Source organism: Brassica napus, chromosome A2 (assembly GCF_020379485.1).
Source record: "Brassica napus cultivar Da-Ae chromosome A2, Da-Ae, whole genome shotgun sequence".
NCBI classification, from domain to species: Eukaryota; Viridiplantae; Streptophyta; class Magnoliopsida; order Brassicales; family Brassicaceae; genus Brassica; species Brassica napus.
The window spans coordinates 17,337,035-17,364,748 of NC_063435.1; the positions used below are offsets into that span (position 1 = coordinate 17,337,035).

Consider the following 27,714-nt stretch of genomic DNA (forward strand, 5'->3'; position numbering starts at 1 on the left):
ATCTGATTGAACAAAGCTGTGAAATATTGCGACAATGGCTATAGGTTGTTCACCTCGACAGTAACCGTTGACGGCTTGTTTGATAAAACGGCGGCAATCATCTTCTTTGATTGATGAGATCAGCAGCGATGATGATGACGGAGTTAGCTCGGATCATTTTGGCATTATTTCTCACTACTCTCAGTCTTTGCTTTCTACTTGCCACCAAGACCAGATTTGCTCCTCTCTGTGCATATTCATAACGCTATTTGCCGTGTTTCATCTCATGCAATAATTAAAACTCTCATAATTATTTGTCTATCTCCCTCCACGACCAGTTAGTTATATATATTCCATTGGTACATTTTTTGAAAAGCCACATTATTTGACAGGTTTTAAGCCTCATAAATTTTCGTTGGGACGGCACTGTCACCAGTGGTGGAGGAAGCTCCGGTGATGACAAGGACTTTATCCCCATCTCTTCGATAGCAAAATAAGAGTTGTTTTTTTGCCACATTCCTTTTTCCTTTATCCTCCGTCCAATATGTAACATCCCAAAATCGACCCGTTAATTTTTTTTTAAGGAATTAAAGAGATGCTTGTCTACTGCCCAAGTGCCCATTAGTAAAAAATCTAGGGTTTCTCTCTTATCTCTCCTATAAATAAAGCTCTACCCCTCTCTTTTGTCTCATTCACAAAAATGGAATCGAAGATTCTCCCAAAATCTGAAAGCCCTAGCAATCCTCTCTCTCTCTCTCTCTCATTTATTTTAGAAGTAAATCGAAATAAAGGGAGATACAAAATTGAGACGAATTCGATGTTCGAATCGAGCTCATTCAAATATTGAGATTGCTAAGTAAATTCTATTATCTGCTTGATTAGGAGGAAAGTCGGTCATTTGCTTGGTTAGTGGAAGGTCTTTTTATCGCCAATGGGCATCCCAGATAAGAGAAAAGACAGCTTGTCGACCTTTGTGATGAGATCATATATTCAGTTTTGGTAGAATAAGGTTATATAGTTCATGCGTCGCGGGTTCGGTTCGCTTCTTCCCTAGGTATTTAAAGTGAATTGCTGTATCATTTGTACTTCTCTAACCGGTCAGCACGCTTGTCAAGAGTACGGGGTCGAGTTCGTCACATCGCTTTTGGCGTTCTTGACTTCCTCAGCGAGCTGGACCGATCTTGTTTCATGGGCTTTGATCTTGAATGAGATTTTTCGTAGAACAGAACCGGGCATTGATAGAGGTGCACAACTCACATCCCACAATATTTAACACCTTTTCTGAATTATGATATCTAACTAGGTGTATCATTGTTTAAAAGACATTCCAATTATAAGATTAATACTGCATTAATAAACGAATACCACACATTCTTCTTATTATTATATCACACCATTCCTAATGTTGCAAGAACAATTCTCTATCTACTGAATATATTATTGATTTCAAACATATGCATAATGACGACTGATTTGATTGTTAATTTATTGTTAATTGTGTTTCGTAATGTTAATCCATTGTTAATTTTACGAGTATAATTTTGACATAAATTCTTCGTTAAAAGACTTGTCTTAACTTTGGGGATGATTTAGGTTCTATAGACAACCAAAAATATTTTACAGCCACAAAATTCTACCAATAAATTTTGCTTTATTTTCTTAAAACCAAGTGTTGATTTTTATTTTGTAGATACTATTTTTTTTTCCACTGCATGAAAACATTGCTCTAGATTTTTTTCTAACAGATTTGTGAATCTTATAATATCTACAACAAAAATTATAGTTTTAATTTAACAACAACAAAAAAAAAACTAAAAGCTACATGACTTGATTGGTAGAAATTGTTGTTTTGGATTTTTTTTTGCTTTAAAATTTAAGCCGTAATTTTTGTGGCTTTATCTTTAAATTTTGTTGATGTATAATTATTTTAAAGTTGTAAAAGCACTAAAAATAAAGTTGTAGAAAATTGATTTCTAGATCCAATATATATATTTCTTTTTTAAGATTTTGGACTATAATTTAAAATTTTCTTTCTAAATCTGGATTGATTTGATTTTATTGTTCTAGAAAGAATTAAAGTTGGGTAAAACACTCATAACTATCACCAATAACCATCATAGTCTCAACTCATGTTCGGAAATTCGCCAGATGATATCACTCAAATTACCCTAAAGAGTGAATATACTCTCTCAAATAATAGGTTCAATTGCAGTACTTAGGGATCGAATCCATAAAGAGCTAGGGAACCTAATAAATCTAATGGGATTTGTTAAGTTGGATGGTTTAATGATTAAAATGTAAATTTGCAGTTTTGTTGAGCAAGTAATCGCTCGATTGATTGGTTGAGATTCTGGTGCTTAAAAGAAAATAGCTATACTCAGGGTTTTTATTCAGGAAACTTGGAATTATAATCCTACAGCTGCCTAATGAGTTGCATGCATGATAATGTAGAGCTCAACTACTAATTAAGCAACAAGTCAACCAGCTCTCACGTTTCTGGACTTGTCTATTAACTAGATCTAATGACCCAAACAAGTGTGTTCGATTAATAGCAAGTGTCGATCGATTATACAATATGTATATCTATCGACGCGCTTCTAGTTAAGTTTTATGTGCGGGTTAAATGATGCTCATTAAGCTCACTAGATCAGCTCTCGCCTTACTCTTAGCAAGAATCTTAGCTCAATTAGAATGGTTTCAGGATGAGAATGAAGCTATCGTTTTTATCTAACAATCCTAGGGAAATTTCTAGGTAGCTGATCTAGAATCATGAATTAATGACAATCCTAATGATTATTATCACAACTCAGCAATCTATAGTTTGGACTAATCCCTCATAACTATTTAAACCCTAAAATCTAACAATGGAACTACTCAGACATTGCCAAGCAATTCATAACAACAATTAGGTAAGAAAACTTCATTAGAATAGTAAATAGATATTAATGGAGTTCCAATCACAAATACAACTTTGGATCTTACTCCAATCTATCAAAATCCTAAAAACATTTAGCTGATAATAGTAAAACTAGAAACACAAGAAAGCACACTTTGCCTCTAACATGGTGGCAAAGCTTATATAATTAGGTTATGGTTGGAACAGTTGTTGGAAAAACCCCTTCGGTTTCAATTTCTTTGCTACCCCTTTCTACATCGTCTCGTACATCCACTAGTCATGTATTTCCAGTTGTAAACCCTAAATCTCTTGAAAGCACACTTTGTCATGGTCGGAACAGTTGTTGGAAAACCCCCTTCGGTTTCAATTTCTTTGCTACCCCTTTCTACATCGTCTCGTACGTCCACTAGTCATGTATTTCCACTTGTAAACCCTAAATCTCTTGAATTGATTTTTGTGACGGAAAGGAAAAGTGAAGAGAAAGACAAGTTAGGAAGTTAAAAGGGTGTATTTCGGGCTTTGACTTGATCGAGTTGAGCTGTTCTTTTAAATTTATGGATTTTCAAACTCGATAATAGATTTTAAGTTCAATGTGTCAGGTTTCAGTTTGTTCAATTTTTTCTGATATGGATGTATATATTATGGTTGGGCTAAGTAAAAATTTTCAATTTTCGTTTGATACAACCAGGAGTAAGCGTTCAGGTAGCTCTCTGGATTCGGTTTGGGTCTATTCGGTTTTGGGTTTTCGGGGTTAAAAATTCTAACCTCATTTTCGTATTTATAAATGTTGGTTCAAAAGTAAATATACTATGTATGCCAAATACCTAAACTTTACAAAAAAAAAAATTTGTTTAACTTGAATATTATGATGAATACATTTTAGTGTTTTTGGTGTTTTGAGTATTGTTTATCTAATATATTTACTTTTGACTATTTGTATATATTTTCGAGTATTTTAGATAATTTCAAAATATCTTATATTTTTTGGATATTAAATCTAAATATAACTAATATAACTAATATATCTAAGTATATAAATATTTAGATATATTTTGATATTCAAAATATTTTCGTGTGAATCGAGTTTGGTTCAGATTCTCTAAATACCAAAGTTTTAAACTCGTTCAGATTTTTAACCAGACTCAATTCAGATTTGATATTATTTTTTTTGTATCAAATTCCGATTGACTCTTCGGATTTGGGCTTTTTGCCTTATAACTGACTTTTCATCAAAGATGTCTTTATTGATATGTCTTCCTCCTATCGGGTTATATGTGAACTTTCCATCATGGGTATGTTGGTTTCTGTGGATCACGAGGAATCGGCTCGTCTTCGAGAATATCCACATCTCTGCAGGGTCTACGATTTCCTCCGCTCTCGCTTCGGCTTGTGAATGGCAAATGGCTCAACAAGGGTGTCTTTCCCTGTGTAGAATCTCAGCCTTCCTAACTGGAACTATCACTCCTCCACCACCATCACTGCTTGGTCAAGAGAATCATGCATAGCTGGCCTAGGATGGATTTATCTATGACTATATTCATCTGAACAGAAAGAAAGTCATGTCTAAGTGTTCCTTGTATGTTTCCTCACCTCTTATGAGCATTTGCTATGCGTGAGGTACTTTTGTTGGCAACTTAACGTCTTCTCTCCAAAGTCTAGTTCTATTCTGACTTCGAAGAGCTTATTAGACTATCAGCTCATCGAAGTTCTATTCGATGGAGCTCTACGGAGTTTTCACATATATCGAGTTTTTGTCCTTGCAATTTATGTTTGTCTTGTTTCAATTACTCCTAGACCTCAAAACATCATGTTTTGGTTAGATTCAGTTTGATTTTGTTTTCCCTTTGAACCTACGTCTTGGGATCTCCAGTCATGATAGGTAGGGTTGCAATCAAGCATCCTCATTCTTTATAGGCGTTAAACTCATTCTTTTTGATGATTTAGCAACAACATCTCGTGACAAACATTTTAAATGGATCCTCTAGGTTGTCAGCCGATTTGATGTAGTTTATTTGTATTACACCAGTTGAGATAAGTTGTCTAATGGTTTTATGTCGTCTTTTGATGTGACGAGATTTACCATTATAGAGATTACTCTGAGCCCGAGCTATAGCCGATTGACTATCACAATGTATGCGCATAGCTGGCACATGTTTCTCCCACATAGGAATATCTTCCAAAAAATTTCTAAGCCATTCAGCTTCTTCTGCTACTTTGTCTAAGGCTATGAACTCAGATTCTATGGTGGATCTGGCTAACATTGTTTGTTTGGTAGATTTCCATGATATTTCTGCTTCTCCTAGTGTAAACACATATCCACTTGTGGATTTTGAGTATTTAGAATCTGATATCCAGTTAGCATCACTGTCTCCTTCTAAAACTGTTGGTTGTTTACCATAGTGAAGCCCAAAATCTTTGGTGTAGTGCAAGTAATTAAGTACTCTCGTTATAGCTTTTCAGTGTGTATTACATGGATTACTTGTATATCGACTAAGTACATTTACTGCATGCGCTAGATCTGGCCTCATACAATTAGTCAAGTACATGAGACTTCCGATCACACGTGCATACTCGTTTTGTGAAACCGCTTCACTTGAATTCTTTGTCAAGTGCATTTGGGGATCTAACGAAGTTTTTGCCGTACTTTTATAGTAATTTTTAAATCTCTCTAATATTGTTTGAGCATAATGAGATTAGGTTAAGGTAATTCCGTTTGAATTTCTCGTGATTTTAACCCCGAGAATCACATCTGCTAATCCGAAGTCTTTCGTCTCAAATGTCCCTTTGAGCGTGTTCTTTGTTTAATTGATAATGTCTATATTGCTTCCAATAATGAGCATATCTTCTACATATAGACATAGCAAAACATACGTATTTTTGGTTGTTTTGTAGTATATGCATTTGTCACATTCATTTATTTTGAAACCCTTTGACATCATTGTATTGTCAAATTTTTCGTGCCATTGTTTAGGAGCTTGTTTAAGCCCATAAAGTGACTTTACAAGTCGGCATATTTTGTCTTCCTATCCGGGAACTACAAAACCTTCAGGTTGTTTCATGTAAATTTTCTCTTCTAAATCACCATTTAGAAAAGCGGTTTTTACATCCATTTGATGGATTTCTAGGTCTCTTAAGGCTGCGATCGCTATCATCAGTCTTATTGATGTTATTCTCGTTACTGGAGAATATGTATCAAAATAGTTAAAGTCTTCCTTTTGTCGGAATCCTTGAACTACAAACCTAGATTTGTATTTTCCACCAGGTTTTCGTGTCATTATCCATTTATTTCCTAATGCTTTGCAGCCATGTGGTAAATATGTTATGTACCATGTATAATTTTGCATGATAGAATCAAATTCACTCCTGACAGCTTCGTTCCAAAATGGAGCTTCTGGTGAAGCCATGGCTTCTGCCAAAGTTTTTGGAACATCTTCGACTAAAAATGCCATTAGGAAATAAATCTTCACCAAAAGATTTTTCCTTTAGAGCTCTTTTGCTTCTTCGAGGTTCATCTTTTTCTTCATTTTCTGAAATATCATTTATAGAAATCTCGACGTTTGTCTCAGTTTCTGAGTTCTTGTCATTTTCTCTTTCTTCTCGAGTTCGTTTTGAACCTTGTTTTTCCTTATATGGAAAAATATTTTCGAAGAAAGATGCATTTCTTGATTCCATGACTGTATTTTCATGAATGTCTGATATTGCAGATTTATGTACGAAAAATCGATAAGCATTACTGTTATGTGCATATCCGATGAAGATGCAATCCACTGTTTTAGGTCCAATAGTGACCTTCTTTGGTGGCGGTACCACAACTTTTGCCAAACACCTCCACACTTTGAGGTATTTATACGAAGGTAAATTACCTTTCCATAATTCATATGGAGTTTTGCCAGTTCCTTTGTGTCGAATTTTATTGAGGATATAATTAGTGGTAAGCAACGCTTCCCCACACATGTTCTGGGGTAACCCGGATTCCTGCAACATTGCATTCATCATCTCTTTTAGAATTTGATTTTTGCGTTCAGCAACTCCATTAGATGCTGGTGAGTAAAGAGGTGTAGTTTGATTGATTATTCCATGTTCTTTACAAAATGCATTGAATGGACCATCATACTCGCCTCTTCTGTCGCTTCTAACTACTTTAATAGTTGTTTTAAGCTGATTTTCGACCTCGAGTTTAAATTCTTTGAATTTTTCTAAGGTTTCATCTTTGCTTTGTAACAAGTATACATAACAATAGTGCAGTCATCTATGAAGGTCACAAAGTACTTTTCCCCACATCTAGTTTGTATGTATTTTAAATCACATAAGTCGGTGTGAATTAAATCTAGAGGTTTGTTAGTTCTCTTAACACGAGGTGATGGCGTTTTTGTGAGCTTAGCCGGTACGCATACTTCACATTTTTGTTTACTTGTTTTGTATTTAGGAATTAGATTTAAATTCATTAATCTTTGTAAAGATTTGTAGTTTACATGGCCTAATCTTTCATGCCATATATTAAAAGACTCAACCAAATAAGCAATTGGATTCTTATTCATTGAAACAATTGGAGCTACAACTTTCGGAGGGACTGTCATTACATTCATCTTGACAAGTCCATCCTTAACATACCCTTTTCCCAAATACATCCCATTCTTCTTAATCATGAGCTTGTCCGCCTCAAGACTTGTGGCGTATCCATTCTTGCTGAGCAAGGTTCCCGAGACCAAGTTCTTCCTCATGTCAGGCACATGCTTCACATTCGTCGGAGTGACTTCACGTCCATATGTCATCTTCAAAATCACATTACCGTGGCCTTCAATCTTGGAGACTGCAGTGTTTCCCATGAACAGCTTCTCCTGAGTCTTGCTTTTCTGATAAGTCCTGAACATCGCGCTATCAGTGCAAAGGTGGGTGGTCACTCCTGTGTCATACCACCATTCTTTGGGGTTGCTGCCTTTAACCACGTTGACCTCAGTCACCATTGCAACGAGATTCTCCTCAGTGAGATTTGCTTGATGCTTCTCATCTCTAATCTGGCTGCGACACTCAGCAGTCTTGTGTCCCACTTTGTGGCAGTAGTAACACTTCCCCTTGAACTTCTCCACATTCGCATTCGCATTGATTTCAATGCCTTTGTTTTTGAAGTTTTTTCCAGAAGCCTTCAGGGCTGCAGCAGTTTTGGAAGGCTTGGCAGGAGAATGGGCGTGTGCCTTTCCTTTGCTTTTGTGCTCAGCTATGTTGACACTGTGCTCTTTAGTAGTGACCTTGTCAGCTGTTCGGTTTCTGGATTACATCTGAAGCCTCGTGATGAGCTCCTCGAGCCCCATCTTCTTCTTCTTGTGCTTTAAGTCGTTCTTGAAATCCGCATAGCTTGGAGGAACCTTTTAAATGAAGCTGAGAGTTGTGAATGTCTCGAAGATGGACATTCCTTCAGCAGCGATTTCATGGCAAATGAGCTGAAGCGCTTCCACCTGTTCCATGATGGGTTTTGAATCCACCATTTTGAAGTCGTGGAATTTTGAGACCACATACTTCTGGCAGCCAGCGTCCTCACCTCTGTACTTCTTGCTAGTGATCTCCATAGCTCTTTTGCCGTGGGGATCTCACAATAGACACGGTACAATGGGTCAATGAGACAATCCAAAATGTAACCTTTGCAGATGAAGTCGGAATACACTCATATGTCAACAGTTGCGAGACTGTGAACATCATCAATCCCGTAAGGAATAAGGAGCTTGTTCTCCTGGATGAACTTGTCCAGCTTCATCGTTGTCAGGAAGAACATCATCTTCTTCTGCCACGTTTTGAAGCCTTTGCCATCAAACTTGTCTGGCATCAGTCCTTGAGTGAACAAGCTAGGTACAGACAGAGGAGTTTGAATTGCCATCGGACCACTTTTGGTTGCTGAAACTGAACCTGTCTGATAAAGACCAGCACCAAATAGGCTACGGCGAGTGGTTTCATCAGCAGCATTACCCGCAGGGAGGATAGTGCTTGTTGTTGCTGCAGCGGTTGATGCTGTGAGGTTTGTTGCAGCGGTTGTCACGCCAGTTGCATCAGTTGCTGCAACGTTGAGTGGATTCTGAATGACATCTGTGGTGTCAATGGGGGTGTTGTTATCGTTTGTCATTTTTTCTGTAGAGAAAACATGAAAAACGGATTAGTACTCCATTCAACAAATAACATATTATTTTAAGTAAAATAATAGTTTAAAATCGATGTTCATTTTTGGTGTTCGAACCAAATCATATCGATATACATCTGGAAAAACGTTTTGCAAGCTCGCTTAGAAAAGCGTTTGCAGAAACCGTTTTGTGTAGACTTCGAATGTTTCATAAACTCGCTCAAGGAAGCGGTTATGGAAACTATTCATATACTTTTGTTTTAAGAATCGTATATCAAAAACGTTTCGCGATAATGCTATAAAGCAATCCGCAAATCGTTATGAAATAAACAAGAAACGTTTCGCGGAAGTGATAGAAAACAAATCGCAAACACGGTTCCACAATCCATTTTTATAAATCGTTCTTCAACCTGATTCGAGCTTTAGACATAAATCGATTTTGAGTTAGATTGTAAGAGCCGGTAAACCGGACTGACATAAACGATATAATAGAAGCGAAGTTAAGGAAATAGATGAATATAAAAACGAATACGAGGACGATAAGAAATCGTATTCGGAAATAGACATGGAGTCGAGATATGATCTCTTTCCTTAACTCAAAATATTCGCTCCGCTAGTGAGACGGGACTGTACGAATATAACGTCCCAGGATACAACCATGGCAGACGAATCACGCCTCACTCGTGATCGCCCTATCGAACTATAAAGTCTACGAAACACTCTCGGGATTATGACTTACGCTAAGGAATTTTTGTTGTGGTTTCGAATACGGAAAAAGTTAAAGAAATGAGAAGAGAGACGAGTTGTATTTAAAGAGATTGACGAGGAGCGACTTCCCGTAACTGTTGCATAACGTGCGCTCGTTAGTGGGGATTTGGCAAAGATCTCGGGAAGTTCAAGTTACGAACTTATTCCCTAAGACTCGCTCTATATCTCTCTTATCTCTTTTAAATATCTCGAGAGGATAAACTGCATGACGTTTTTTATTTTCTAGACAAACTTTTTGGCGTTTCAAAATAAAATGCACGTTGTTTTTGAGAATTTAAATAGCAAAATGTTGAGCAGGCCAGAGACCCAAAGCCTAAGGCCCAAACCCAAGCCCACGGCGGGCCTGTACCGACCGGGAGGCGGCGTGCGCGTGGAGAGACGTCATCTTTCCTTGAGCCGTTTAACAACTCATATCACATGAGCATATATATATTGCTCATTTCCTCTCTACTTCCCCGACGTGGGATGTTCTTAAGTTTCATTCATTTAACCCAACCAGGCTTTTTCCATGTGACCCGTAGGCCCATTTGTATTCACCTTATGCCTTTTATTAATTCAGCCATGAGGCTAAATATTAGGCCCAACAATTTATGTTTGTCTTGTTTCAATTACTCCTAGACCTCAAAACATGTTAGATGTGTTTTCTGGCAAAGAATGCTTTGTCTGATGCTCCTGCAACTTTGTTATAGATTTTATGAAATATAAAATGGAATGTTTACTCAAATATATAATATTTTAGGACAATTGACTAGAACCATACATATCTTTTTTTTATTACTGTTATTTTTTTATACCAAGTGTGCCTTGTTTTATGTTATGAGAAAAACATATTTACAAGAATGCTATTACTTTTTAATGCCACATAAGCAAAAACTCTGCGCCACGTAGGAATTCGATTATGTGTTTTCATTAAGTCAGCCGTAAAGCGCTACATACGTCGTTACGGCTGAGTTATTGCTACGTTGCGGCTGAATTAAACAACGCGGCTGACTTAAGAGAAAACGGCTCACTTAAGAACATAAGTCAGCTGTTAGTTTCGGCTGATTTACAAAAATCTGGCTGATTTATGGGATAACGGCTGACTTACGTACACGCGTTACGGCTGACTAGGCGGAATTTCTGGAATATTCGGCTGATTTATAGTTAAGACATGGCTGAGTTATGTTTTCACATCTGAGTTAATGAACATCGACTGGCTGAGTTATGGAATTTACGACCGACGTATGGATGTTGTTACGGTTGAGTTATATTTAATCAGCCATAATTGGATGGATTAACAGTAAACTCAGCTTATTTATGGCTAACTTATTAGCAAAAGATTAATTACTAGAATAGCATTCGTTTGACGGCTGATTTATTTGACGATACGGCTGACTTATGATTTTGCTACCTAATTACGACTGATTTATTAGGAAAAAGTTAATTATTGAACTAGTATCCACGTTTTGGCTGACTTACATTGTACATAAGGGCAAATTTATTTAGGTTGAGTTATATATTCGTTTGGCGGCTGACTAACCGATTTTCCATGTCATCCGCCGACTACAAGAAAAACTGTGTTTAGCTACAAATTAGCTACAATTATTTTTTTGTGGCTTTATTTTTGACACAATTATCTACATAACGGCCACAATTTTACAAAACCTATAATTTGTGGATAGCATATGGATTTTCGTAGCTAAATAGCTACAAATTTTATCTTGTGGCTATTCGAGGAAAAATAGTCACAATAAACCACAAAATAGATTGTAGAAATATGAATCCACTATTAGCCACGAAAACAGTTGTAGAAATACATAGCCACAACATAATTTGTGGCTATTAGAAGAAAAATTAATCCCTAAACTTATCCTAAACCCTAAATTTTTAATCTCCGATCATAAAATCTAAATCTTAAATCACAAACTTTTCAAATAAAATAAATAACTCATAATGTGTCATATAAAATCAAACACTTATATTAAACTCTTCTCAAACTTTAAGCTCTAAACAAATCATCTCAAACTTTAAAATATATTCTAAACCCTAAACTTTAATCTTTAATGATAAACCTTAAAATCATAGTCATAAAATAAACAACAAAATTTACTTTTTGTTTTTGTTGAATAGGTTATTGAAACACACATAATAATTAAATCACATGTGTTTGTACAATATATTAAACTATTATATATAATATAGCTAAAAACTAAAATCTAACTGTTATAAAAAATTATAAATTTATAAAAATGTTTAAATCATAACTCCAAACTCTAAATTTAACCCACACCATATCATGAATCGCAAATCCTAAATCATAGTCTAAACCTAAACCTAATGTTATACTACTTTAAATAAAAATATACAAATAGTATAATTTCTAACTAGACCATAAATCCAACAACTAAACTTAAAAACTTGTAGTTACTGAAATTAAATTATAAATAATAAATTTTGATAAAAAAGAAGATTATAAAATATAAACAATAAACTAAAATATAGTGTTTAATATTGGTCCATATATGTTTGAGATCTGAAACGTAAAGAAAAAAAACACTATGATAAGAAGACACAATAAATGAAAAGGGGTGGAAAACATATTGGGCCATCCAATTAATAAGAAAGTAAGAAATTGAGTTTAATCTTCTAATTTTTCATTGGCTAAATGAGTAAGACTTGGATTGCAATAAAAAATATTGAGTATAATCTCTTCTAATTTCTCATTGGCTAAAAGAGAAAGACATGAATTGCATTCTTATACCATTGATCTATATTAATGCAATGGTCCATATGTTTTCCCTCCCTTCCATTTATTTTCTCTTCTCATATGTGTTTCTTCTTTTACGTCTCAGATCTCAATCATTTTTCTCACATTCTTACTCTTATGTATCATCTCTATTCTCTTCTTCCAATATCCACTTTCAGATTTTAATCACACTCCAATCCATCTAGCCTCTCACTTCGAACCTACACCTAGGGATCTGTAAACAACACAGCAAGAATATCTGCTCGAATCCATCTCCTACGCGGCTCTGCGGCTTCGAAATCACCATCTTGGTTTACTCAAGGGCTACGGTTTCATCAGAATCACTGTCTTCTTTGTTCGTCAACTCTGCACCTTCCGTTTTGTTGGAAGTCAGTCTCCTCAGCGGCTCCACCAGCATCTCCAGATCTCCTTCTCTGCTCAAGCTCCAGAAAATGCCGCTTCAGCTTCATTCCAACTCGTGTCTTCTCTGCCTCCGGCAGAGTCGTACGTGTCTGCTCAAGCTGTAGAAACGTCGCTCTCAGCTTCTTGCTTGTGATGGCCAAAGAACCAGGAGCAAGACGACCCTTAACGGCGCAATAGAGCAAACCTGTTTAGAAGTAGGGTTTTTTCATTAGATTTTTGGTTATTATTTTGATTTAGTTGCCAAGGTTTAGGTTTTGTAAACCAGATTTATAAACTAGTTTAATTTGTAATCCAAATTTTAGTTTGGTAATCAAATTTAATCTGAAATGAAATTCAATTATAAATCAATATTTGACTCTTTGTAAACCAAATTAGTTTATAAAACAAAATTTTTATTGCTAAAACAGTTTTTTCCTGTAAAATAATTATATATATATACATATATATATATATATATATATTTAGGTGTTATTGGTTTATATATTTTGATTGATTTAGAAATCCAAGTAAAATAGGCAAATCCGGAGGTTTTTCCTTGGATTTGAGTCTTTGTATTTTTAACTAAAAAATCCAAACAAATTCATTCAAATCTATTATAAAATCAAATATATTAGTCCGTACGATTGAATAACACTTGATTTAATATAGAATTTATAAATCATTAAACCAATAACACCTGATTTTAATACATATTTGAAAATCACAGAACCAATAACACTAGATTTAGTTCAGATTTTCAAATCCATTAAAATACAACAACCAATAATCCCTACTAAATTTGTGATTTTTATTTTTTTTGAAATAAAAATGAATTAGCCACAATTTATAATGTGACTTTTTGTGGCTAAAATAAGGGAAAATTGGATAAAGAGGACACTTTGAACTTGGATTTGTCACATTAGGATTTCTAGAAGATATTTTAGGAAAATAGGATTTTAGATCTTGTAAAATACCAAAGTACCCTTAATTTACCAATTATGTTGAATTTAAATTATAAATTATAATAATTTTCGTAATAAATTTTAATGTTAAAATTTAAATCCATAAAAATTTAAAAAATAAAAAAAAACACTAAATGGGAAAAAAGGAGACGCGGGATGCCGCAAACCTAATTCCCCTTTCTCTTTGTCTTCTCCGAGCTGGTGACGTCGCTCTCCCACGGCGATTTAGGGTTCAATGGTGAGAAGCTCTGTTCTTCGTCGGTGTTTCATCAGCCCGTGGTCTCTACTCTCGTCTCCGTCACCATCCTTTTCGATCTCACTGAAGACACAACGGCTGCGAATCGTTCTTCCTCTTCGTCGGGTCAAATCGATTTTCGAAGTGTTCTTCCATCAATTTCGCCTCTCAATCTCACAATTCTTCACAGAAGGTATTGGATTACATCTATAGATTCTCATATTAAACGAAATCGAAGTGTTCTTCCATTAAAGCTTGATTTTTTTTAAAAATGATTTGGCGAGTTTCTTAAACTAATTTTGTTTCACGGATTGGTTAAACAGCTTATACATTATTATTTGTGTGATGATATTGAAACCTTTACATGTTGAACTAAAAAATTTGTCACGGTTTGTAGCTATGTCTGAGGAGCTACCGAAGAGGCTTTTTAAGGAGGGCGAGGAGCCCCGAGTTACTCAGATCAACAACAACTGCAGGATCGACTACATAATCCGAAAGTTCCAAGCGTGGCTGCCAAAGGAGTTGGATGTCGTGAAGAAAGACCCGGTTTTTCATCAGATTTTTAAGCTCCATGAGAATGGTCTTGGATACTCTGCGAGGGTGATACACAGCTTCTTGTGTAGGGAGCTGGTGACTTTCTTACAGCACGAGCTATGGTTTGTCTTCGCGAGGAGACCGCTTCGATTCTCATTGCAAGAGTTCCACGCCGTAACTGGGTTTGAATGCGATACTCACATTTCGCTTGAGGAGTTTGAAGAGTGGAAATATGATGGTGGTTTCTGGAGCAAGGTTTTGAGGAGAAAAGATGGAACAATTACACTCTTCAACCTGTGGACTAAGGACAAGGAAGCTGTAAAAAAATGGAGGAATGCAGATCGCATACGTCTTATCTACTTGGCGATCATTCTTTGTGTGGTATTGGCGAGAGATGAGAAGGCTAATATCCCCCTGAAGTACATCGCGGTGGTCATGGATCTTGACAGAGTTCGAAGGTATCCTTGGGGAGTTGCTGCTTATGACCTTCTCTGCAAATCCATAGCCAAAAATCGTTCCCAACTGAAGGAAAAGACCACTAGCTATGTCTTGGATGGCTTCTCATACGCCTTGCAGATTTGGGCAATGGAAGCGGTGCCAAAAATCGGGAAGCTTTGTGGAAAAAAGCTGGATAAGGGTTTCAAGGACGGTCCTAGATGCATAAACTGGATGGGAGCTGCGAAGGTGTCATATGAGGAGATCATTCGCTTGGAGGAGATTATTACACCCAAGGTAATTTTATCTATTTATGACGACTCTTTCCGGTTTGAAATGAGTAGTTAGTATCTAACTGTATTTCCCTTTCTTGTGTAGGATGACATCTACCCATACATCTCATGGACAGGAAATTATGATGTTGTCAAAGCTCAGGCGTTTCGCAGAGATGATGATGTGGAGGATGACAGAATCAAGGTTCTGATGGAGATGATAAAGAAGGGGCATGATTTTAGTGAGCATGTTTGGGAAACTGAAGAAAATGAAGTGATTTCTTTATCTCTCGATGACGAATCAGCTGTGAATGATGAAGCAAGCGTGAATGTTGAAGCAGCCGAGAGTGATGACGACTTTCAGACTCCGAAAGGATCAAAAAACGTTGGTTCTAGATCAAAGAGGGGTAAAAAGAGGCTTCCCGATCGTGGTATGGAGAAGAGAAAGCATAAGGTTCTCGCAAGTGGCGCAAAGCAAGCTCCTTTTAATGAAGACATGAAGGCTTTTATGACACAGTTGTTTGAGCACAACTTCTCTGGAATGGAACAAAGGATACAGAAACAGATGGCCGAGACATTTGAGCAGATGCGGACAGAGCTTAAACAATCACGTAAGGAAGCCAGCGTTGAAGTTGAGCTTGGAGAGCCTTCACCGACAAAGCCATCGACGAGCCAGGCACCGTTGAGGAGGTCCACACGCGGGGTAAACAAACACTAGTCTTCACCATCCTCTTCAATGTTATTTTGTCTTGTTTAAGTTCGTGGTTTGCGTGTCTGTTTGTTTTATTGGCATCTAAGTTATCGGCCTGAATTTTGTTGTACTTTATAAGGTCTCGGTTTGTATGTGTGCTTGGTGTGTAAGTGTCCTTGGTTTGTAAGTGTCTTGTTTGAACTTATGTAATGGTCTGGAACTTTTATGTAAAATAATTATGTAATGATAATGTATTTTGGTGTCTCAATTATTGCTTATTTGTCATGAATAACAGGATGGTTCCGAGACTACATTCGATGTGAATTATAGTGAAGCAGATGATTTGGGTCGCGGGATAGGTACACAAGGGGTTGAAGGGCTTTCTCAGACGTCGTATGTGCCAGGCTTTGATCCATCTCAGGACAAAAAAGAAGAAGACTGGTGGACTCCAATGACTTCGGTCCGAGGTTCAGTGGATAATCCAGTAAAGAAAGAAAAGACAGAGATGAATACAGCTCCACCGCCGTCACAGTGGGAGAAATGGTGCAAAAGAAAAGGTCATGGACTTCAGCTTAGCGATTCACCATTGCCAGAAGATGCTTCTCCGCAGGCGTCACTTTATTATATCTCCGAAGAGTCATGGAAAGGATTCACGGAATGGGCATTAAAGCCTATACCTTTAACAATTGGTCCTACATGCTTTAATTTGTCTGTAGCTACAAGAGTAGTAAGTGCTGGAAAATGGCTTGGAAACGAGGTAATGAATCTTGTACTAACCTTTAGTGAATTTATCTTCCTAACACTTCTTATATGCTATATTACTTAACTTTCATTGTAAATTTTTAGGAGATGGATGCGGTTATGTTTATATGGCGTGTGAACACTACATTGAATCGTTGGGCCCCTCGGCGTGTTGCTTTCATGAGTGCTATGTTTTGCCTCCAAGTAGACGCTGCATACAAGAAGTTTTTACCAAACAAAAAAGCCTATCAGTTGCCTGATTTCCTTCTTGGGTACGGCAGAGGAGAGCTTCCATCTCATGGACGGACTGATCTAGTTTGGGGTGTTGATGTTGATCGACTCTACTTTCCTCTGTTTGTAAATGGTAACCATTCAGTTCTTTTTACATCCTAGTATACATTTCTTCGTTTACAAATTTTTGTGGACTCGAACGCAGGTAATCACTGGGTTGGTGTCTGTGTAAACATCATTGAAAGAAAAGTAGAAGTCTTTGATTGCGGTCGGGGAAAGAACAGACAGTACGTTGAGAAGTTTGCTGCTATCATTCCTAGGATAGTGAAGTCCGTTGCACCACAAGAGAGACAGAAGCAGCTACTGCTCTCATCATATTCTATCGTGGAAGTGCCTATGAAGTTGAGATTGAACAAAAGTTGTTGTGATTGCGGTGCATACACTCTGAAGCACTTGGAATGCTCGCTGCTTGGTCTTGACGTCAGTTTAGTGGATGATGAAATCATTATGGGTTGTAGACAGAAGATTGGAGTGGACTTATGGGAGGCTGCACACGACCCCATCTTTGCTGAGGTTATGACACGTTATATGCGATCACCATGGGAGAGGTCTGAGGTCTTTGACCTGGAGGATGATTGATTAACTGTGATTTTAGTAGTTTGGTTTGTTAGAATTAGAAAACAACTTTGGCTTTGGTATTTGATTTGGCTTTGGTATTTGATTTGAATTAAGAAACAACTCTAGCTTTGATTTTGTATAAATTATGAAACAACCCTATAAAGAACAAAATCATAAAAACTGAGGACCCAAACCCTAAACAAACCCTTAACTAAAACCATAACCATAGACATACCCTAACCAAACCCTTAACTAAAACCATAACCATAGACATACCCTAACCAAACCCTAAAACCTGTAATTCATAGTCAAACCCTTAACCCTAAACAAACTCTAAAACCATAACCGTAGACATACTCTAACCAAACTCTTAACTAAAACCAAATACGAATTAATCCAACGCCTCAAACACACACCTATTTATTGATTATTTTTGTACATTGGTCACTATCTAAGTACGTCCGTCCACTATGTTTGATAGATGTTTAAACACTAATTTAGAGGGTTCAAAGACAAAGTTCTTGTGGTGTTATCAATAAATTTAGTGATTTTTTTCTGCTCTGCCTTAGCTAGAATACGCGTTCTGGGAGTATGAAACGACGTAGTTTTGGTTATTTTTTTGACCTAATCTCTTTTCTTCCTCATTCTTCCTTGACAGAGAGATTGCAGCGGCGAAAATTTGGAGATCGACTCCCTCATGTCTTCAGTAAATTCTTCATCCACTACAAGAGATCGCCTCGCGAAACAACGGGGAATTCCCACAAGATGCAATTGCGGTGAGGCAGTGAATCGTTTCACTTCAAAAACAATTCAAAATCCGGGAAGATTATTTCATTGTTGTCCTTTGGGATCTCAAAAGGTTAGTCATGTTATCATATAACTGTCTCGTTGTTGTCCGATGAGAGTAGAATTAGTCAATCTAATTGTGTATTGGATGTTACTGATGAAGGACAAAACCCACTTGTTCAAATGGACTGACAAGTCAGTTGTTGAGGAGATTGAAGACTTCCAAGACCTGTTTGACGTGTTACTCGTTGACAATTCCGAGTTTCAGAAATCAGTGAGAGCTGGTGAGGCCATGATGACACGCCATGAGAGTAGAATTCAAGAGATGGAAGATGCAATGTGCCATTGCGAAGAGAAGACCTCGGAATGCATTAGGGAACTTAGGGGCATAAAAGCTTTGTTTGTGTGTTGTTTGGTGATGGTCTTCTTGTACCATATCTATGCATGATGTTCAACAAAGGCATCGACTTCGCGCACAACTACTTTTATGTGCTTCCTCAACTTGTTGTTTCTTTTTTTCAAAGAAGTTAAGACCATGTTTCTTGTTATTTCGAGGTGATCATCATCTAATGAAACGAATTATTTTGCAATTACTTTGGTTGTTACTAGAATAAATCGATTTGTCTCTATAGTTTAGCAAATACCAAATTGTCAAATAGGTTCTTAAACAGAAGATCAAATTGTTTCAAAAGCAATAAAGAAAAAAACAGAGACAGATGCAGACACATAACAAACTAGATGGGTAAATCGCATGTTCCTCTCTTGTGTCCTTCAGTTCCACAACGGCTACACTTATGCTTTTTATTCTTCTTTGATCCTTGAGAAGATGCGATCTTGTCTTCTACTGATTCATACCTTCTCTTTACTGGTCGACCAGCACTCTTTCTTGTCTTTGGTGGTAAAACCTTTGCAAGTTTAACCTCAGCAGGGACATTCCATTCTGACTCTACAACTGCTATTGGATTAATGGAATCTGCATAGGCGGTTCTCCACGCTGCAGTGCTGTATAAGGCGTCAGTGAATCTGTGCACTTCCATACCTGTCAATCTCAAAAAAACTTGATCAATATAAAGTCTATATGATGAAAATCCCGAAAATAAATAATTCTCAAGTATTCATGTGTTTATACTTCCATACCTCGTGAATAAATTGCAGGAATGGCGTGTCGGCAAGGAATTTTTCCTATATCATACTTACCACATGTGCATGTTCTTCTTTCCAAATCAACATGACAATCATATATGTCTCCTTTTACAACCGATCTGAAGTTGTCAACCTTGTAAACCTGGAATCCTTTTGCCTTCACAATTCTCCTATCAATCTTTCTCTCCACCTTAGCGGTTAAAGGATCTAGATGCTTTGAGCTTAACAAGCGACGCTCATAGAACCATCGAGTCAACAGTTCTCTTATACTATCAAGCAAAGGAATAACCGGATATTCTCTAGGTATTCTAAGAACTGAATTTATAGACTCTGCAGGGTTCGTGGTCCTAATGTCATACCTGGAGCCAGGGAAGAGAGAACGAGCCCATTTGCGCACATCAGCCTCCCGTAGATATCTTCCAAGCTCAGGACTCATATCAAAAATTTCGGTGATACGTTCTTGAAATTCAGTGTATCTATATGCCCGTGAAGCCTTTTCCACCAACGCAGTCAATCCTTTTGTCTTGAAAAATGAGACCACATTGGTCAATAAGTGATGAATGCAAATTCCATGTGCTGATCGAGGGTAGACAGTCCCAATAGCTTTAGAAATAGACGCATTTCTATCTGAGACAAAAGCTAGGTCTTGACAATCAGCAATAACCACTTTCAACTGTCTGAAGAACCACCCCCATGAATCGTCATTCTCTGAATCAACAACCCCAAATGCAATCGGATACAAATTAGAGTTACCATCTACAGCAGTAGCAACAAGAAGTGTCCCTTTGTATTTATTTTTCAGAAAAGTTCCGTCAACGACAATCACCCTTCGCATTGCATTGTAGAATCCTCTAACTGATTGCCCAAATGACATAAATAGATACATGAATCTTCCCTTCTCATTAGTTTCATAGTGAGTATGCGTACCAGGATTTGCTTCTTTAATCATATGCAAATATGCTGGTATTTTAGAGTAACTGCGATCTGGTATACCTCTAGCAGCTGCAATAGCAAACTCACGAGCTTCCCAAGCGTGCCAATAAGTAATCTCACAACTATGCTCCATTCTCATAAATTGAATGATGTCATTCGGTTTTGGGCCATCGTTTGCATCATCAAATCGATGTTGTATCAGAGTCCCAATTGTTCTTGCTGATGCTGTTTTTCCGAATTTCCTTTTCTTTGAAGGAGCACATGAATGTCTTCCATCACATTGGTTGATCATGAAATATGTAGACCCATCTATTCCTTCTGCACGCACAGTCCAGTTGCACAATGCATCCTTACATCGAATATACCACCATTTTCTCGTGGATTTGATAACAGTGTAATCGAAATTATTCTTCATCGCTAAAATTTCCAGTGTTGCCTTCAGAACCCCTTTACTTGTGAAAATTTGATCCTTCTTCACGAAGTCTCCTCTCCAAGCTCGACCATCCTTATCACTGTCTCCATTGTTTTGACAAAGTTCAATGTTTTCACTCCTTAAAGGACCGCAACCATCTGCAGCGACATGATTCGTTCTTTTAACAAAAGACTCCTTTGACGGCTTGACAAACTCTGCTCGATTTATCTCAGGAACTTCTTCATCCTCAACATTACTTGAATCACAAGGCTCCTTATTCAAATCGATATTGACTCGTTCCTTTTGATTTACACCAGAAACAGAGAACATCACACACAAGGTAGTAGACGATTCCCTCTTTGCATAGCCCACAAAATTAGATGCTTGCCGATCATTGGTGATAATAATAGGAGGATTCCCTTTTTGATTCAACAACGAATAACTGAACTCGGCATTAATGGCATTATGGTCCACCCCATAATCCTCACACACCATTATCTTGAGCTGCTTCAACGTAGTAGTAGTTGCTAATGTTACCATTCGACCACGCCTTTCTTTGTCTACCACGAAACTCCAGTCATCACCGCGACTACACATCCATTCACCCGATTTGACATAGATTAGAACCATGTTGTATTGATAGAGAAAAGAGAGATGATTATGTCGATGAAGAAGAGAGAAACACAAAGAACGACGACAAAAGATCGTGGGAGAAGGAGAAAAACGTGGGAGAAAATATTCTTGGAGATATTTAGGGAAGATTTAGTTTAGATTTAGGAAACATCTTTAACCGATTATGGAAGTTTCCATATTTTTCGGATTTCCTGTAGAATGTATAACCTATGTAAGTCAGAACACAGTAGAGTAGATGTGAAACATATTCTTCCCTAGGCGCCACATAAGGTAAAAGACAGACCACATCATGGCTCCAAATATAGATAGGGTATATCAACGCATTGTGGCTACATGTCGTTATCAAGCTAAAGGTATAAGAAAGACATCTTTCTTGATTATAACGTAACGTAACCTAGCTTTGGTTAGAATATATAAGAAAAGATAGGACACGTTGTATACCGAAGATATATCTATGTATAAACATTAGTAGCCGATTTCTAGACTAAGTAGATGGCCAGAATGAGTATTGTAACTGTAGCTAGAAGATGAAATAAAATATGATTCATTTTAAAAAAAAAACAATTTAAGCATATATATTGTCATACTTATGTTTCCAATAGTTTTGATATTTTTTAACATTTTTAAAATTCAGTTTACTATTTTTTCTATTAAAAAAGGGTAAAATATGTCCAGAATTGTCCAAAATATCAGAAATCCTATTGTGACAAATAAAAGTTCAAAGTGTCCCATTTATCCAATTTTCCCCTAAAATAACTACAAATATGGTTTGTAGCTGTTTGTGGATTTTTGCTACAGATGTCGTTTGCGGCTAAGTTGTAGAATGACAGCCACAAATAACAACATTTTATCGATAGCCACAAGCCTATAGTCAACGAAAATTATTTGTGGTTATTTGTGGCTATGGGTGAAATAGGTACAAAAATAAGTTAATAGCCACAAAAATATTTGTAGCTATTTCAAGTTTTTCTTGTAGTGGCCATGTCATCAACTCGGATTTGACATATAATCACTAGTCTAATGTTACAACAGTAAAATAATGGTCTATGTTATCTTTATTCTTCATCTTTTTTTATCTATCTTCTTCATCTTATTCTTAGATCTGGTAATTATTGTTTCCGCAACTAGGTCTATAAACATAGATTTAAAAAAAAAAATCTGAGACAGATATACTGCAGTCGTCGTCGTTTTCGTACATATAAAATCAGCTTCCTCTCCTCCATTGTCATATATGGCGGTCCGACATCCTGCAAGAATGCTCCCTGTCTCATTGGATTCGTCGTCTTGCAGAAGACGAAAAACTCAAAGAGAGAGATGAAGAAGCTAATTCTTGTAAATTGTAAGAAAAGGAGAGAGTTGAACAAAAAAGTAAGAAAATGAGAGAAGACGAAGAAGAAGTTGAATTTGAAAGCTGATTTTATATGTTTGATGACTCAGATGGTGAGTCATCTGAATATGATAACTTTAGTTCATACAATGAGTCTCCAACACATATGTTATGGCTGAATTATGCATACGTTACGGGTGAGTTATGCATACGTTACGGCTCAGTTATGCATACGTTACGGCTGAGTTTATAGTTTTTTTATAACTTTATAGTTCTATGGTCTAGGGTTTGAGGTTCAAATTTACGAAAAGATTAAAGTTTTAATATTGTGTTCAAAAGATAAATTTTATAATTTTATAACTTTATAGTTCTATGGTTTAGGGTTCGAGGTTCAAATTTAAGAAAAGATTAAAGTTTTAATATCGCGTTCAGAGTTGAAGGAATGATTTTGTTCTCGCCCAAAACATTTTCTTCCCCCCGAAACATTTTGTTTCCGCCCAAAATATGAAACGTCGCGAAACAAATTCACTCGATGCCGGGGTTATAGGAACATTACGGCTGATTTAGACTATTCAGATACGTTACGACTGAGTTATGCATACTTTACGGCTGAGTTATGCATATGTTACGACTGAGTTATAATCAAATTACATCTGACTTATGCATATGTTACGGCTGGGTTTATACTTTTTAAAACCTTATAGTTCTATAGTTTAGGGATTCAGGTTCAAATTTAAGAAAAGATTAAAGTTTTAGTATTGTGTTCAGAGTTGAAGGAATGCGTTTGTTCCCGCCCAAAATATTTTGTTCCCGAAACTATACACATTCAGTTGATTTATATTCACATGATATTGATAAGATGATCTTCAATATAACTTTTTAAAGTACTTGAATTCAGTTTTTCGATTTTAGGGTATGTTTGGGATATGACTGAGTTATCTTAATGACACAGCTGGGTTATATAAACGATACGGCTGAGTTATCTAAATGACACGGCTGAGTTATATAAACGATACGACGATTTGGGATAAGATGCTTGCGGTGACGATTTCAGAGTTGAAGGAATGATTTTGTTCCCGCCTAAAATATGAAACGTCGCGAAAAAAGTTACACTTGACGGCTGACTTATAGTGCTGACTTATAGTAACGTTACGGTTGACTTATACCATTCAGATACATTACTGTTGAATTATGCATACCTTACAGATGAGTATGCATACGTTACGGCTGAGTTTAATTCTAAACCAACCATAATCTAAAACCTAGAAACAAAAAAGCTTGCAGCCGTCGTCAACAAAATCTAAACCTAACAAAATCACCGTGTGTTTCTTCCACATCACAAAGCCGCAAGGTCATTATTTTCTTCTTCCTTCGCCGCCGCAGTCCCGTTACCACGAGAGCTCCGACGTCTTCAAGTCACACAACGGTTTTGTTACCTCCTCCACCACCAAGCTACTACGCCTTGTCCACCTTCCAGTAACAAGAACAAATTCAAAACGCAGAGAAAGAGCGAGAGAGATTGAAAGAGAGAGAGGTGACCAGTGTGGTGACAAGCGGTGGTGGTGGCGACTATGGTAAAGACGGAGACCGGCGACGACGACGAGCTCAATACTCGTGACGACGGCGAAGACCAGTCTTCTTCGACACTTTTTCTTCTTCTCCAACAATCTTCTTTTCTTCTTTGACGTTTCTTCTTTCACTTCTAAGATTTACAAACCAAATATACTAAGGCATAAGAAATGAATGATGATTTATAAATCTCTCTTGTTTACAAGACATATAGTGAGAGAGATGAAGAAGATCTGGGACTGTGAAGAACTCCCGAAGGAACGAAAAGAGGAAAAGAAAATGTCAAGTAGAAGAGAGAAAGTGAAGAAAAAAAGCATTTTAGACCATTAGATCAAAACTAATCAATGATCAAGAATTGCAATCATTGTAATAAAAAAACTAACCAATGAGAAAGAAGTTAGAAGATAACCCCAAGATGGATTTGTAGCCCTTAGATTAAAACAATCAATGGTTAATGTTTTAATTTTGATGGTTAAAATTACATTTTATATTAAACTGTATTTTGATAAATTTTTAAATTTTAAAACTTGGATTTTATTATGTTGATTTTTTTGATGTGTGGTTTAAATATGAAGTTTAAAGTTTAGGGTATATAATTGAGTGAGTTTAGGGTTTGGTATATAGTGTTTTGGGTTTCGATTTAACATTTAAGATTATTATATTTTTAAATAAAAAAATATTAGAGTTTTAACATTTGTAGCTAGAATTTATGGTATATGATTAATTAAAAATTGTTTAAAGTTTGAAGTTTAATGTTTTATGGTATAGGTCAAATTATGTGGTTTAGGGTTAAAGGTTCGAAATAGATATAGTTTGAGATAATGTTTTGAAAATATTTAACTTTATAATTTTATATTTAATATTTGTAGTTTAAATTTTAAAATATTATAATTTTATATTGAAAATATTGAACCCTTAGACTAAAATCAATCAATGGTCATGGAGAAAGCAATATAAATTTCAATTTTAGTTCTTTTCAATTTGTTTTAAAAATTACTTAAATTTAAATAATATAGTTACGGGTTTAAATCAAAATTTAAAATGGAATTTTAAATTAAAGATTTTTTCTTAAAAATGATTAAAATTTGAGTTTAACTCTAAACTATAAACCTAAACCTTAAACTTTAAATAATAAAAATATATCGGATTTAATGTTTAAAGATAAACTTTATAATTTTTATAACTTTATAATTCTATAGTTTAGGATTTGAGGTTTAGATTTAAGAAAATATTAAAGTTAGAGTCTTGTAAGTAAGAATTATATACGCGATTGTAAGAAAACATATATCTCAAGATCAAGTTAAAGTATCAACTTCAAGAAACTATACACATTCAGTTGATTTATATTCACTTGATATTGATAAGATGATCTTCAATACAACTTTTTAAAGAACTTGAATTCAGTTTTCCGATTTTAGAGTATGTTTGAGGTATGGCTGATTTATATAAATGATACGGCTGAGTTATCTAAACGATACGACTGATTTATCTAAATATTTTCTGTTTTTAGCTACAAATTGATTAGGATTCATATATTTGTGCTATGTTACGTCATTCTATAATAAAATAAAAATAATTATAATTAAAAATAAAATAATTGGAAACTAAATCAAATTTTTTTATAATTGACAATAATTTTTTTTATTTATAATTAAAATTGATTTACAAATTTATTCCGGCTTACAAAACTAAACCATAAATTAAAAATAAAATCAAACCGCTACAATTTCCCTATCTCGGTTTACACTAAACCAAATTAAAAAAAAAAAACTAAACCTAAGAAAAAAAAAACTCCAGCCGCCACGATGTTCTGTCTTCTCTCCTGCCTCTGGCTCTGTCTTCTCTCCGACCTCCTCTTCGCCTCCGGATCTGTTCTCTCCGCCTCAACCTTGAGCAAAGAACAATCCAAAGTAGCATACTTTAACAACTACAAATCCCACTACAATCCAACAATGTTACGAGATGAAGATAAGTAAAAAGAAGTGAGAAGAGGGGGAACAGAGACCTTGGTCTGTGGCACTTCGGTGATGGAACAAAAGAGCGACCTCCAGTCACCTCGTCTCGTCAGGGCAACATTATTGGTTGGACAAACTTTTGTCCTTAGAATAAATTAGTATTATTTTTTAGTTAGGGACAAATCCATAAGACTTTTTTAACTTTGTTGATTATTGGTAGGACAAAAAAAGTCCTTAGCATATTTTATAATATTTATTTCAATGTGTGATTAGATATAAAAAATACATTTTAAATAAACTATAAAAAAGAAGGTTAACATTAAATTGAAAGCAAAATAGAATTACAACAAAAAAGAAATTTAAATGGAAACAAACATTTTATTAAATTTATAAAAAACTTATAAATTACATGTTATCTGGACGATGTCCGAATTTTACCCATATATTTTCAATCAAATCATATTTTAAATTATGATGGGTTTGTATATTGCGAACGCTCGTCCGACGATCCATTGTATTGCCGACCGGCGAAGGCATATTGACGGAAAATCTTTCCATATCACTTTCTTGAAATCCAGGAACCACATATTGTGTCCTTGATGCCCGTTCATCCTCCACAATCATATTATGGAGAATGATACATGCTCTCATAATATTTCCTATCTTGTGTTTATCCCATAAATTAGATGGATTTCTGACGACGGCAAATCTAGCTTGCAGGACTCCAAAGGCACGTTCAACATCTTTCCGTACAGCTTCTTGCTTCTTCGCAAATAATGAATGTTTCTCAGTTTGTGGTAGACGGATAGATTGAATAAAAGTCGCCCAGTCAGGATAAATCCCATCAGTGAGATAATAGGCCAAATGGTACGTATGACCATTAACATAGAAGTTAACTTCTGGTGCTATTCCGTTAATAATGTCATCAAAAACTGGAGATCGATCAAGAATATTAAGATCGTTCATAGTACCTGGTGCTCCAAAAAAAGCATGCCATATCCAGAGGTCGTAATCAGCCACCGCCTCCAACACAATTGTTGGTTTTTCGGTTCCTCGTGAATACATTCCTTTCCAAGCGGATGGGCAATTCTTCCACTCCCAATGCATACAGTCGATGCTTCCAACCATTCCTGGAAATCCACGTTGTTCTCCTATATATAGTAGTCTTTGCAGATCCTCCGGTGTAGGACGTCTAAGGTATTGGTTGCCAAACAAGTGGATGATTCCGTTGGTAAAATGGTGCAAACATTTTCTTGCCGTGGTTTCACCAAGTCGGACATATTCGTCAATGGTATCAGCACCACCACCATACGCCAACTGACGAATTGCTGCGGAACATTTTTGGAGCGCGGTTAGGCTCG

At 36.2% G+C, this 27,714-nt stretch overlaps 2 protein-coding genes across 2 annotated transcripts; one reads left to right on the plus strand and one right to left on the minus strand.

Annotated features, from left to right (window-relative positions):
* Positions 1-13,647: 13,647 nt before the first annotated feature.
* On the plus strand, positions 13,648-17,579 carry LOC106349596. The gene is made up of 4 exons (XM_048758572.1): positions 13,648-14,266; positions 14,471-15,339; positions 15,421-16,017; positions 16,301-17,579. The coding sequence occupies exons 1-4, from the start codon at positions 14,074-14,076 to the stop codon at positions 16,829-16,831; spliced, it is 2,190 nt and encodes a 729-aa protein (XP_048614529.1). The 5' UTR covers positions 13,648-14,073; the 3' UTR covers positions 16,832-17,579.
* A 1,408-nt stretch (positions 17,580-18,987) lies between these two features.
* LOC106377829 lies at positions 18,988-22,254 on the minus strand. Its single transcript, XM_048758563.1, has 2 exons — positions 19,519-22,254; positions 18,988-19,420 (listed from the first exon to the last, which is right to left on the minus strand). Exons 1-2 carry the CDS (start codon positions 21,497-21,499, stop codon positions 19,116-19,118), a joined length of 2,286 nt encoding a protein of 761 aa, XP_048614520.1. The 5' UTR covers positions 21,500-22,254; the 3' UTR covers positions 18,988-19,115.
* Positions 22,255-27,714: the final 5,460 nt, after the last annotated feature.